Source organism: Priapulus caudatus, unplaced genomic scaffold (genome assembly GCF_000485595.1).
Source record: "Priapulus caudatus unplaced genomic scaffold, Priapulus_caudatus-5.0.1 Scaffold191, whole genome shotgun sequence".
In the NCBI taxonomy this organism is placed as follows: domain Eukaryota; kingdom Metazoa; phylum Priapulida; class Priapulimorpha; order Priapulimorphida; family Priapulidae; genus Priapulus; species Priapulus caudatus.
In genome coordinates, this window is record NW_014577252.1 from 340,264 (window position 1) to 354,985 (window position 14,722).

Here is a 14,722-nt window from a genome sequence, read left to right on the forward strand (position 1 = left end):
GCGTGTACCCGTGTGTACGTGCGTGTACCCGCGTGCACGTGCGTGGACGTGCGTGTACCCGCGTGTACGTGCGTGTGCACAGCACGCACAATGTTTGTAGAGATCATTATTGCAGTTGCCCTCCCAATCTCCCCAATGCACAAACCGGCGGAACTGTTCGACTATTGTTTAATTACAAGTTTCGCATCACCGGCAAATATGTGTATGTTCCTGATAAGTACAACGTTTATATTTGCTATACCATGTCGAGTATGAGTACTATCGATGTTTGTGTTTGCCATACACTATCCTTCTTCCTAATATATAGCCGTGACTAACTACAGGGCCATGAGAGATCAGACATGTATCGCATTACGTGCTCTTCATCTGTGGACTGTGTGCTGCATGGCAGCAATAATTATGCAAATTTGCACAAGCGCACGCACACGCACAAACACATGCAAATATACGCACATGTTTATCGATTTAGTTATATAGTTACAACATGAAATTGTTCATTTTATACAATTTTACATTTCTGCGAAATTAAAAAACACGCATATAGCATGAAAAGCTTATCTATAGATTGTATACCAAGAGCGTATAAACCTTCTTTATACGCTCTTGATTGCACATATCAGCCACGAGGGAAGCCGATGGCGGTCGTCATTACGTTGCCGACGGAAAATTACACGTCTCGATGAGATCCGATAGCCAAATCTCGCTGCGTAAACTCCTTTGAGTATTTCGGTTGCAATCGCTTCCCTCTCACTAACTGCCGTTATGGCAGAGCGCGGCTACCTCTGGTCTAATGCGCGTGTAATAGACGTTGATAGCCGAAAAGATCACGTTTATGTAGAATTAGTCGGAGCGTACGACTCGTTATCATCGTGCTGCTGTGTGTATAGTTGTATGATCCCCATCACACATGTGTTATTTACGTGATGGGTGTGATCGGTGCTGGAGGAAGCCACCCGTACGTAGTTCGAAGTAAATTATTCACACGTCCGATATGTTATTATATCACGTAAAGCCACGATTAAGACAAATATCTTTATGGGGTTCGTTAAAATGCCGAGAAATTCGTGAAGTTGTAAGCGCAATTTCGTTAGTAGGTAAATTCACAGACCTATATACCTAGTACGAGGTGCCGTGCCGTGAAATGTCAAATATTGTGAAATCTCGGCAGGCATCAGCGATCACTACTGTACCTAATTACACGTGCAGTGAAGGCTTTAGCTGATGAAAACCCCTACTAAAGCGAATTATAGAACCTGTAAAATTGCATGCGTTCTGCCGCCGAAAACAACTTTTTTGTAAGGGATTTACTGTTGCCGAAGAGCGTGCAGATTACGACTGGCTTAAGATTATTTGTCATTTTGAATAAAAATTTACCTGTCAGATTTTCTGTGGTTCTTCATCAACGCAAAAATGTTATTTTTCGTGGGCCGAAGCATTTAAATTGTTCGTGTGCTGTTTAATAAAATCAATTGTTGCAGATATGCACACGACTGATCAATATTTCATCTGAAATGTAACATAATAAACGAAGTAATTGCATATGTCAGTAGTAGGTCCTATGTGCGCCGCTGCACGCTACTGCGTGTGTAGCTGGGTAATGTAGCCTACATCACATTTGTGGACGTCACTCTATCCGAATAAATGATGTCAGTCACGAGTAGGACGTAAATGGCAAGCGTATGTAAAAAGCCACCGCTTTCTTTGAGGATGCTTGGCGAGCGGTAAGTGCATCTAGCTACCCAGTGATTGCCGGCGTCAGGGTGCATGTGCGCGCAGTGGTGTGTGAGGCCGCTCTGAGACAGCCCACGCTTCCTGTCACCGGTCCAGCCAATTGCGAGGCAGTTCGATATGAGCATGTTTGTATAGTCGCAGTATTTTCGTCCTGATCATTCACTTGACGCTAAATTATGACTGATATTCAAATCAGTCAGCAAAGTAGGTGTGAGTTTGGAATCGAAATTGACGTAGATAGTGAGTGATCGATTCGAGGCGGAGAGTTAATTCTCTACGTGGAAAGCTGATCGCGAGTACGTAGTCAGAGAGCGCGGGCAACTCGCGGGCAACACAGCCGGCCTTCGCGCCTGCTCACAGTACTTCCTGTTTGGTGAGCGCTTGTCCCCTGCACAGGAAAGGGATGAGTCCCAAAGGGAAGTTGTAGCGTTCCTCTTCCACCACCGCAGTTGCGCATGGTCTATATCTGGAGCTTTCAGTAACTGCAACGAATAACTCTTTAAGTTTATTATAGCTGTCGACACGTATTTGTTGATTTTTCCCCGCGTGTGTTGTATTCGTTTATGAGAGGCGGGAAGAGGCGAAAAGGGTGAAGGGAGGAAGGGATATATAACATGGGTCCATGTTCACTATCATAATAATGTAGTGTTACGATTGTCCGGCAGGTGGCACTGGTATGTTGCCTTGGTTGGACCTTCTGTAGTCATGCCTGGCTGCGTCACTCGGCAGTGTGTGTGATCGTAGTTCAAAAGAAGAACGACCTCATTGTAGAGTTATTCTGCTGTAGCTGTTGATGGTCTGTGGGATACCAGCTCTTTTGATTAGACTAGGCTAGGGTCGTTTCTGGTAAGGGGCAGTCGCTAGTTAATGGGTACCCTCTACACACAAGTTTACGTACGCACATATATGTGTATACAATATACATACGCACAATCAACCTATACATTACTTTTACAGGGCACTTATGCTGTAAAATCTCTCCTTTGAATAACGCAATGCGCTAAAATATATACTAAAGGCTAAACTAAACTAAGCTAAATATTGTTTGTTAGTTGTTATCAGGAGTGAATAATAATAGATCTAATAATAATAGATCTATTAATCTATTAATTAGCTAAATTTATCTAATTTATCTAAAAAAAAGTATCTAAAAATTTATCTTATTTTGTTATATTTATCTTTAGTTTATTTTATAAAATTTATCTAAAAGAAATTTATCTAGAAATTATCTAATTATCTAATAATAATATATTATTATTCACTTCTGTTATGATTTAAGAGCTATCTGCGTAGCGCAGTTTGTTATATTGTTATTACCTCCGCCAAGGGGTTGGCAGGAGGTTGTGTTTTCACCGGCGTGTGTTTGTGAGTTTGTAACACCGTTCTTTGTGTGCAGCCTAACTAAAAAAGTTGTGCACGGATTGTCATAAAATTTTCAGGATAGGTCAGAAATGGGCTAACTTAGAATTGATGAGATTTTGGTCGTGATCCGGATCCAATTAATTAATTAATTAATTAATTAAATTTTCAGGATAGGTCAGAAATGGGGTAACTTAGAATTGATTACATTTTGGTGGTCATCCGGATCCAATTAATTATTTAATTAATTAATTAATTAATTAAATTTTTCACAGTGAGATAATTCAGCTGCCTTAATTGGCGGAGGTCTGCGCTCTCCGAGTGCTCTAGTTATATATAGTATTGCATTGCGATTTATTCATGATTAAATGCACGGTAGTCTACAGTGGTGCGCAGATAAAAACTCGTCCGAGTTGTAGACGATACGATACGCCTATAGATAAACATGACATTCTCTGGTGAATTTCAGTGTATAGAAGCGTACATGTTAACGAGTAGCCAGCTCGTACCAGTGTCATGAGTACGTGCATACAGGGGCGCGCTTACGCTCCTTTTATGATTCTCGCCGACTGTATCTTCAATGCTACACCGCGCACCCCGTATTTTCACGGATTGTTTTTCAATTGCGCTAATGAGAACCGTTCCCACGCGGCCTGTATCCTGCGGGTTAATTAGACTCGGCAATGTCGAAATAACGAGACAGTTGCTAAACGACTGTGGCTTGGCATCTAAGGTCTCCGTTAGCGTAATGCGTGGCCCTGAACCTGCTGGTGTGTATGCTAATAGGGCAGTGTAGCTGCCTATCATTTATGGTAACGACTTATAGTGACAACATCGCAGCACTCGTCTCGCTTGTGAGAGCGCAAGGGCCGTTTATTACGTTATTAGTTGGAGCCTATTTACAGTACACACACTTTATTTTACACATGTATGTTATACTCGGGGTTCAGTTTATATTGACGGTACGCGACGGTGCAGTATCACATGCATTATGTATATATATATATATATATATTTATATAAATAAATATAGGCATAATTATTTATATTCACATATAGATATAAATAGGGTGGCATATGCATATAGCACGTGCAATACGCAGGGGCATGGGTAAGTTGCTAGTAAGTACCTTCTAAATCTAGAAGATGAACAAGTTGCACGTGGTCAAATTAGCTGGCTCATCATTTGCTGTAATCCGCGTGCTGACAGGTAGGCACGTTGCTGATAAATAACCCCGGGTCTCAGTGTTGTGTTTAAGTTGAAAACCAACATCGGTCTCGGTACATACCGTGCGTTTTCTCACGATATGCAAATACAAAAAGTCGCCCGCGTGCTCGCTCTCTCATGTGTTTAAGCGTAAACAAAGAAACGTTTGGTTATGGCTGTGTCCGTGTCAGAGTTGCCGTTATCCTTCCGCGTACGTACGCAGCTCCTACCGTGCTGCGTGGAATGTGCTGTACCCAGATAACACGCACCGAACAGCTATCAGTAGATTGGATATAGGTAGCAATTGTGTGGGGATAGTTTCTATCGTAGCGTATGTCCTGTGCGTACAGATCAGGACCCAGGGCAGGGTGAAATTGGAGAATACTGATCCTGAGTGGTAGGTGCCGTGGTAGGGTGCACGGGGCAGTTTCATTATCTATTTCCTCGTTCCCTGTTCGAAAAAGAATGATGAATGTACGTCACAGGTCAACAACTTGAGGGTTAAAACCCCCGACGGATTACCACCTAGCCGCGTTGCGCTAAAGCGAAAATATAGTATTTTTTAAACCTGTTTCTGAATGGATTCTTTTTCCGCACCGAACAGTGGATAATGGACCTTCAATTTTAGAAACCAAATGCATTAACGGAGTATAGTTTCTTTAAAGATGCCTAGTTTGCGGTAGGATGCAGAAACCGGAGTCATTCTAATCTCAAATGAGCCACTTTTAGCGGCATTATAATTTGTCGTGTTCGGACAAGCAACGAATAGTTTAAGGAAGTTGCTTTTAGCACAGGATGTGGGTTCATCAGTGGTCAGGTTCGCTAGAATGGCAGGCTTTCTTTAACGTAGCACCTGCCAACGTAAAACTGGTCTGGTCGTCGAAAACTAATGTAATCTCAGATAAAAACCAATTGATCGTTAATAGTTTTCACGACACCCTATTTAAGTTATGGGTCTGACGCTAAACCTGGAGCAGTTCCCTTAGTTAAGCTTTTTATAAAAATTAATTCTAGTGTGAGACGAGAACATTAATAAATTAATTATTAATGGATAATTTACTTCAGTCCTATGTGGCCCTTCGTATCATGTTTATAGCTGTTGGCGTGATGTTTCGCTAATTTGCACATATTTATTAATTTGGCTGTTAGACATGTATATACATGTAAAATACATAGACCCTGAAATAGCTGTTTGTTGAGGTAGTCGGTTAAGCCTAGCGCACACACCCGAGCAAAACGGGAAATTTTGTTTTCCAGCGTTTCGCGTTCTGCTCGGCGAGCAATTAAGCGCACACGTACACGCCACCCGACACAGCACACAGCTGAGCAAAACATACAGAAACACTGCGTACAGCGCCGCTGTCACATGACATCCAATGGACATCCAATTTTGTGTGTCATGTGATATTTTTAAGGATATTGATTGGAGACCGTCTGTGGCGTTTCGCTGTGTAGCAGAACGATTGACGCACACACCTGAGCAAAACGTACGCTCAGGCGAAAACACGCTCCGCGAATCAAACATTGCTTGTTCAGCGAAACACGCTCAGCTGAGCAATGTTTTTTGTTTCGGGAATCCGCACACAGCCACGAACATCGAGCGAAACACGTTTTGCTCCACGTTCAGGTGTCTTGCTCGGGTGTGTGCGTAAAGTATAAAGCATAACGCACACACCCGAGCAAAACACCTGAACGTGGAGCAAAACGTGTTTCGCTCGATGTTTCTCCCCTCTCTCTATTATATATATATATATATATAGCTCTTGATATATATATATATATATAATAATATATATATATAATGCGTGTGCGTGTGTGTGGCGATTCTATGCTTATATATTATGTAGTAGACTAATGGTTCACGTCAACATACGCTCGTGTTTGTAGCACCTATGATTCACATTCTCAACAAAAAACACAAAAGCATGCAAAAACGGTGTGGGAACCCATTATGTCATAGACAGCTTCTACATTTGTGTAATGGTAAATCTTAGCATATTCGAGAGCACAACATGTCGTAGTCAGCTTCTATATATATATATTTATATAATGGTTAATCTCAGCATGCTCTAGAACACAATATGTCACAGTCAGCCTCTACATTTATACGATGGTAAATCTCAGCATCCTCGAACATAATGCGCCTGCTAACATGATCGATTCAAGTGCGTCGTTGCATCTACGTAGGCGACAATTTGGCATTATATATAGACATGTCTGTGGGCGAGCTACTTATAACACAATATTTTTGTAACTGGCAGCAGAGAAAGCATTGAATCTCAACGTTATTATATGATATGACATGTTCCTCCTTTGTTCCTTCAAGTACATAATGTCGAGCGGAGCATAATACGTTTGTCTACGCGGCCCGCTATCAATTACATGATAAACATTTATGTATGTTCGATTTACGATGGCAGTTACGTGTTGTTAGGGGGTAGTGACTGCAGTTAATAGTACGGTCACTGAAGATTTCCACTTACAGTAGGTTAGCTATTAATGCCTTCGAGTAGGTTCTCGGTCTGTTCGTAGGTCATATAGTCGGTGTTTGCGGGTCACCGGCCCACTGATCTCATTACATCTGCTGCTTGATATCGGCTATACTGCGTTTTCACCACTCGCTGTTTTTCTTTTTGGGTATCTTTCCTGATACTTGCTCTGTTTTTCCTCTGTGTTTCTTTACGCCACACCAAAACCCTCAGCTCTCGTTCTCGCTCGAACGCTTTCACCACACAGTCGCGGCGCGCGCGCTGTCTCTCTTATTGCGTCTCCCACCGTCGCCAACCGTTGTCTCCTTTTTGCTGCTCATTCCCAATCTCGCTTCTCTCTGCTTCGCCCCTCCTCTCCCCCCTCGGTCTCGCTCCCCCGCTCTGTTGCCTCGCGCTCACTGGCTTTCTGCATCGGTGCACTTCCCCGTTTACTCTTGCGTATAGGTGGGCCTTTCATTTGGTGTTGTGAACGCTGAACGCTTGTGGTGTCGGTGTCAGCGTGTGCGGATACGTTCACCTGAGACATGAACTACATTCCAATGTTTGCGAGCGAGGAAGCGAGACCTAGCTACGCACAAACTAGTCTCGGCTACTCTGTCGAAAATCACTGCAGTACTCGACGACTAATACGTTAGGAATATGTATAGTGTATTTTATCCTGGATTTGGAAGCTCATGTTCGTGATTATATGTGATGTGACTCTGCATGGATAATCTCTACCAGTATAGTATCACTATCGGTAGAGGTATCACGATCAGTCGACGTCCGTATCAAGTCACCGATGTGATCATGTCAGCGCTTCGGGCGATGCCGATGCCGATGATAGAAGTTTAATAGTGTAACTCTTGAGACGTATCTACGTTAATGAGCGACGCTGGCGCATAGGTGCAAACGGCGATATGGCGGTGCCTTTGCTTCTCTGGGCTGTGGTGGCCATCTACTTTGCCGTCGTTGGTGTCATATGGGGCTTCATCGTAAGCAAGCGTGCCTTGCTCGGCGGCTGCGGCAGTGGCAAGAAACCTGCCATGCCGAGTCTGTTCTCAGCTAAACCACGGCAGGATGAGAAGTACGTAGAGTGAAATAACCAGCCTGAGATGATCGCCCAAATATTAATTTGCAAATATTAAGTGCATTCGCCACAAATTGCTAGGATTCAAGTTTCAGTGGCATTTTCTAAGCAGAGAAATATCTAGTCACGTATGTGATTGGATTGCTTGAATCTAATCTACTGTTTTTTTGCACGCTCGGGCAATTTTTATGTATTCGAATATGATCAGATTTATGGGTAACATTTCGTTTTATGTTGTAACATCAGAATGGAAAGTGAGCGTTTTATGTTCGGATTGACATTTGAGCAGTTAGTCATCTAGTATAAACACGTCTGTATACTCGCGCAACAGCTGCCAAAGACACGTCCGCGGCGTATAGCCTGTATTCTAGTCCATTCACACTTCGGCTGACCCATATCTTAATGCTAATATCAATCACCATTCATGCATTTTTTTATTATTAATTTGTACATGGAACATGGCTTAATAAGCAAATGATACGTCATCGATGAGTCATCGATGAACCATCGATTTGGCATATTTGTTGTCGTTTTGAAATAATCCACTAGTATTATAAACAAGCTATTAAAAACCTTCGAAACAGTGTGTCTCAAACAGTGTAATATACGCATTTATCTCTCAAAACGTTTCTATTTTGTCATGCGGTGAGATGGCACTATGTAATAACCTCTAACAATCATTTCTAGCTACACTGCTACATAGTGTTGGATTAGCCGTGAACTTTTTCAATTATGTGTCAAATAACTTCTATAGCCATTCTCTTGCTGGTGCTGTGTTGTAAAGAACTTTATTGCGGTTCGGCTGCATGTGTGAAACGCTGATGGCTGTTGTGAGACGGACGGACAGTGTTAAGAGGATATGTGGCTGCCTGCGTAGAATTTGCAACATTTCTCAGTAGCATGACTAGCTTGTATCTTACCAGGGAACTTTTTTTATTATCCAGGAAACAAGGCATGGATGGTCAGCTGTTCTGCGAAGATCATGAGCCACCAGCCACAGAAAATGAAAAGGCAAAGGTAGGTTTTCCTAGAGCTACCTCAGCGACTAATACAAACCCACGCGTGCACACGCTTGCACGCACACGCACGCATGCACGCACGCACGCACGCACGCACGCACGCACAGATATATAGATATATTAATATCGTTGTTGGTATAATAATAAAATCTACACATTTAGAATATAACATGTGTATACTCGTATAACAACGTACCGCTGACGTTTCGCTTTCTGTCAGGAAGCTTTTTTAAAGCAAACTGATGTTAATCAGTTTGACCACCAGATGGTGGGGTGGTCAATAGCTTAGTCCACACGTGACATAGACCTATAGTCGATTACACAGGCTCCATAGCATACAATTTGTCAAAAAGCTTAGCCGATCTACTGGCCCCTTTGGTAGGCACCACCGAACATCACATCAAGAACTCAACAGAGTTAGCAGAGGAACTAAAAACTATACGTATGAAACCAGATGAGATATTAGTCTCCCATGACGTTGTCTCACTCTTTACCAACACTCCGATCCCAGAATCGATTAACATAATCAAGTCGAGACTGGATCGAGGCAGACAAAACATTGAAGAAGCGAACCAACCTCACCACAGACGATATCATCGAATTGCTCACGTTCGTCCTTACGACTACATACTTCAAATTCAGAGACCAAATTTACAACCAGAAGTTCAGAGCAGCCATGGGTAGCCCGGTCTCGCCTATCGTTGCCAATCTTTACATGGAATGGCTTGAAACGAAAGCCATTGAGACAGCTCTAAAACGGCTTTTGGTACATCCTAAGGACAGAACAGATATGCACAACATTACGGACTGTGTTTACAAGATACCGTGTGCAATGTATGGAAAAAGTTACATTGGAAAAACCGGTCGAAAATTTTAAACCCGCTTAAAAGAACACAAAAAGGACGTAGACACCGTAGCACCCAAATCGTTCACAAGGCCCTAACGTAAACAGTCGGCTACCGAAATCACCAAATCCGCGATCACTGACCATGTAGCGAAGGACAATCACACCATCGATTGGGAGAATTCGAAGATCATCGATCGCGGGCCTATCAAAATCTGGCGATGGATTAAGGAAGCCATCTGGATCCGCAAGACTCCAAACATCAACCGGGACGAGGGCGGGTACATGCAGGCTTAGTCACGTCTGGACTAAGCTATTGACCACCACACCATCTGGTGGTCAAAACTGATTAACATCAGTTTGCTTTGAGAAAGCTTCCTGACAGGAGGCGAAACGTCAGCGGTACGTTTCAAACTTGCACGGTTGTGTAAAAATAAACTTTGTTATTTATAACATGTGTATAATATGTTCTTAATGTAACAGAAGTATGCATAGCCATCAGCAATGCATAGTGTACTGACGGCATATATTTAACAGATGCATATTAATTATTAATGAGTGTGTGCGTACGTGCGTGCGTGGATGCGTGCGTGTGTGCGTATATCAATAAGTACTATAGTGCTTTGGCTTCTTGCCTGGAGAGCAAAAACTGTAGCATCCGCATCTGCAATATGTGGTAATTAACTTTGGAAGACAGGTCTTATCAGTTAGGCAAGAGCATGAGCTGGATGATGCATGGTAACTGTGCTCCCATTCGGTGGGCAATTAACCGCTGTGCAGCTTATAAACACATTATTATTTGTAATAATAATTATAAGATTGTTTGTAGCTGATTCCTTCCTAGTTATTTTGAGACGAAACGTGAACAGTGATGATGACAGACTTGTTAATCATAGCATGCGCTATGAGTATGAAATGTTTCTACTTGTAATGTACAGAAAATCGGAAAGACTGGTCAACTATTTAAAGAATTGTGAACGAAATTTTATAAGTAATTATCTGTAGTAATTTCTAATTACGATTTATATTTCTCAATAGCAAAACACAACATATAGAATACTATGTGCTGACAGTACATAGTCGTATGACTAAATAAACAATATATGGGAGTATAATTTCATAATATTGAAATCTTTATCAAACCGTTAAAGCCATATATTGTTGCAAGCTGCAAGAACACTTGTTGTACCATGTAACCCATAATTGGCAGCCGGTTTACAGTCATGTTATAAGTGTTTATACATTATTAATTTGTTACTGTACAGTTTAGACACATTCCAACAGTAATAATAGTCTTTAGGCAGTATTTTTTAGACAGCATCTAGAAAGTGGTTTCTACATTTTGTTTTAATCTGTGCTATTACCATATTACCATATAAATTAGTATACATGTAGGTACTGAACGGCATTGTGTAATGATAGGTAACGAATAACGGTCGTTCTTTGCTGATCACACCTGTTCACCTTCGGCGAATAAAATATATTAATTTTTAGCTGGCCTTGCGTTGAACTCACTCGTATACCAAAATAGGATCTGAGATCATTGACTAGCGAGATATGCTTCCGTTATGTACTTTGCATGACAGTAGTACTAAGCTTCAAGTTTGGGTATCATTTACATCCGATCCCTACTGCTATTTGAGCTTTCACGATAAGACGGCAGAGGTGTAATGCTGCACTGCCCACTGCGTCAATTACTGTAGTGCTTGTGCGGGCCCAATTTACATTCTGCTCAGTTTCCATTAGTTTAAATTATAGTTTGACTATCACAAAAGCAATTTCGCTTCTAGGAAATAACACTCTGGAGGCAATACACAGACAAGACACGCACAGAGTCTGCAGGCCAGTTTGCACTCAGACTGTTGAATAAAACATAGCGTCGACAATAGCGTGCAATAGCCCTCATTCTGCGGAAGGAGAGAGACGGCGTAATATATTTTCGGGTAACATTATAAAGATCTTGCTACCACCGCTAAACGTAATCTGCTCTGCAGACTGCCAAAGGTAGCCAGCCACTCTACATGTTCGAGGCATTGTAGTACGCGGAGTTCGTAATTTGCGACGTGATTATTTTGCGAGTAAATTGCAATCGGCGTATGGACAACCTAATTCTCATCACAGAGCGGCTCTTATGGCGTCGTGTCATAAAGTAGTGGAACGGGGACAATCAGCGGACAGAATCGTACAGTGCTCAGGGAGCGAATACAATAAGACAGTCTTCGCAGACGTTTTGCGCACAAATTGTGCCTTGTTAGAAACAGCATACGTCGCCTTTGTTCAAAGTAATTTTAGTTTTGGCTAATGACATCGTTTGTGGCGAACGAACGACTCAATGGAGACGAATTTATACTGCAGGGTGTATATCTGTGAAGGAGACTGTATATCGATGTGTGTATGTATGCGTATTAAAGCTTATTTTTGAAAGGAAGACGAACTTTGCAGGGTGGCAGTTGATGGCCATGCAGACACCAGTTACGTGAAAAAAATAGCGTAACTTGTTTTCTACCAACGATTACTAATGATTATTTGTTATGCGTATTGTGAATAAAATTTTAGCTGTGGTGGGGGTCGATAGACTACGTGAATAATCGTTTTACAGTGAGCACTTTATATTTGTTACACTGGTTTTGCGATTGTTAGCTTAACTTCAAAAAATCTTGTACGGATAAAATATTTGTGAGAAATGCGTCTGGCAGCTTGCTGATCGATGATCGCACATTGCCGCATGCCAGTTTCCATTTGGCAAATTGAAAACTTTACGATACTGTGAATTTAAATTCGACAGGAACGTAATACGCATTATTGTGCAACTGTCTCTGCCATGCACATCAGCTTATTGGACTGATGTCCCTTTTGTGTACGTGTACACCTGTCTTTGATCTCTTTCTCTCTCTCTCTCTCTCTCTCTCTCTCTCTCTCTCTCTCTCGCTCTCTCTCTCTCTCTCTCTCTCTCTCTCTCTCTCTCTCTCTCTCTCTCTCTCTCTCTCTCTCTCTCTCTCTCTCTCTCTCTCTCTCTCTCTCTCTCACTCTCTCTCTCTCTCTCTCTCTCTCTCTCTCTCTCTCTCTGTGTCTCTGTCTCTCTCTCGCTCTCTCTCTCTTTTTCTCGCTCTCTCTCTCTTTCTCTCTCTCTTTCTCTCTCGCTCGCTGGCTTCCTCTCTGCACTACTCTAGGCTGACAGCGCAGCAGAATTTTCTAGCATTTACCAATTCACCTCTTCTATACAATTCTCTTTCCTTTTTCAATATCTACAGAAAAAAATTATGCCTGCAAGAGCAATATGTAATCAATGGCGACCTAATTCACTTCCAAGTCTTAACACCGCTTTGTTGTTCTATCAGAGTGGTAATAGCATAATTCACCAACACGTCATTAACACGTCATCAAAACTTAATCAACACGTCACGGGCATGTTCTGAAGTCTATACAGTGTACACGCGTATACACGAAAGTAGTTCTATTGTAAGTTCAGTGTAACGAGTTGCTGTTTGCTATGACTAGCCGACGGCGACTAACGTTGGCCAGGAGTAAGTGAGTTCGGCCGTGCTTAAACACCTTTAATCGTGCTTAACACCTCAATGCTCGGTGACCTGTGATTAAAATGCATGTTTTACATTTCAGCCCGCGTAACGGTACTGCCGTTTTATCTCGATGGGGGGGGGGCAGACACCGTGTAGGAGGGATTGCTGTTATTTGTAAGCGCATGTATTCGACCTACGCTTTTAACTCAGGTGCCGACAAATGATTTCGTAGGTTTTGACGTAAAGTATCGGTGTTGTCTCTGTGTAACGTACAGCATCTAACAGATAGCAGATGTGGGTGGGTAGGTTGTCTACGGTCGCCCACGCCCAGTGCGCGTATATATGACACGATCGGTGTTTTCGGTCGTATCGGATCTAATCACCATAAGAACAGCGGGTATTGCAAAGCCCTACTTTCTGCGCAGTGGCATAAGCACTAGTATAGGCGCGCCTGCTAACCTCGACAAAACTGTATAAATCTTCCGCGTGCATTGAGGCATCGTTTAGCGCAGGCACACGCCTGACAGAGCAGCTATGCCAGTATGATATTTTAAAGGTGAACTTTTGCATTTTGACCTTCTGTACTATGACGAGGTTGGCCTCCTGTAGCTTTCACCTGCCAAAGTCTCCCGTTTCTGCTCAAAAAAACAGCTTAGGATTTATATATTCGGCCGCATTATATGCTACACACCTGGTGGCTATATATTGCGCGCTCTTTTCATTGGCATATAAGGCTCTTAGATTCTCGCTGGACTATATAGCTGTTTTCCCTCTAAGCAGAACAACACTTGGTAAGCAGTTGTGAAAGGCGGGCAGTGAGGAAGTAGGGCGCACACTCGGCTGCATCGCTGAGCCGACCGCCGTTCTGCTGCACACGGCTAGCGAGCATCACCGAGGAAACGGATGCTGCGATGCAATGCTGCAAAACGATTCGTGTAATCAGAGACGAATGATTGCCGTGTTGCAAGTTGTTTTATGGCATGCGTGGTAGACGCGGCGCCAGTGATCACTACCTAAAACCCACATTTCGTTCCTAATTTCGCGGTCAGTGGCGTTAGTGTGTCAACTAGCCCGCTTGCGTAGGCGTCCGCGAAGTAATGATTATAAATAATCGCCCTGTATTCTGTTGGTTTAATTTTGCGGTGTTATTGTATCCCCCGAACGATGTTCGTGGGGATACTATGGGTTTGGCATCGTCGCGCCGCCGCCGCCGCCGCCGCCGCCGCCGCCGCAGAGATTTCCTTGTGAACGCTCTACCGGCTGCAGTTCTTCTCCGATCATCTTCAAATTTCGCATGAAGGTGCGTTATCGTAAAGCGAAGATGCCAATCGTTTTTGGTGTGGGCGGAGTCAACGTTGCCATGGTAACAACATTTTTTCCCGAAACATTCTAGAACCTGTAACTTCTGCAGTTTTTACCCGATTGTCATGAAATTTATATTTGTATTAAAATTTATATTTAAATTTATATTTAAAAATTAAATTTA

General features: G+C 42.6%; 1 protein-coding gene across 10 annotated transcripts in view; it reads left to right on the plus strand.

Moving 5' to 3' along the window:
- Positions 1–14,722, plus strand: part of LOC106807032 (rap1 GTPase-activating protein 1-like) — a 115,598-nt gene that overhangs the window by 78,173 nt on the left and 22,703 nt on the right. For 9 of the 10 annotated variants that reach the window (XM_014809244.1, XM_014809245.1, XM_014809238.1 and 6 more), the window contains one exon: positions 8,800–8,872. In XM_014809244.1, the coding sequence (XP_014664730.1) occupies positions 8,810–8,872 (63 nt within the window). In that variant the 5' untranslated portion in view covers positions 8,800–8,809. Of the gene's footprint in view, positions 1–7,581; positions 7,853–8,799; positions 8,873–14,722 lie in introns of those variants that run through there. The other variant, XM_014809239.1, reaches the window with a different exon arrangement.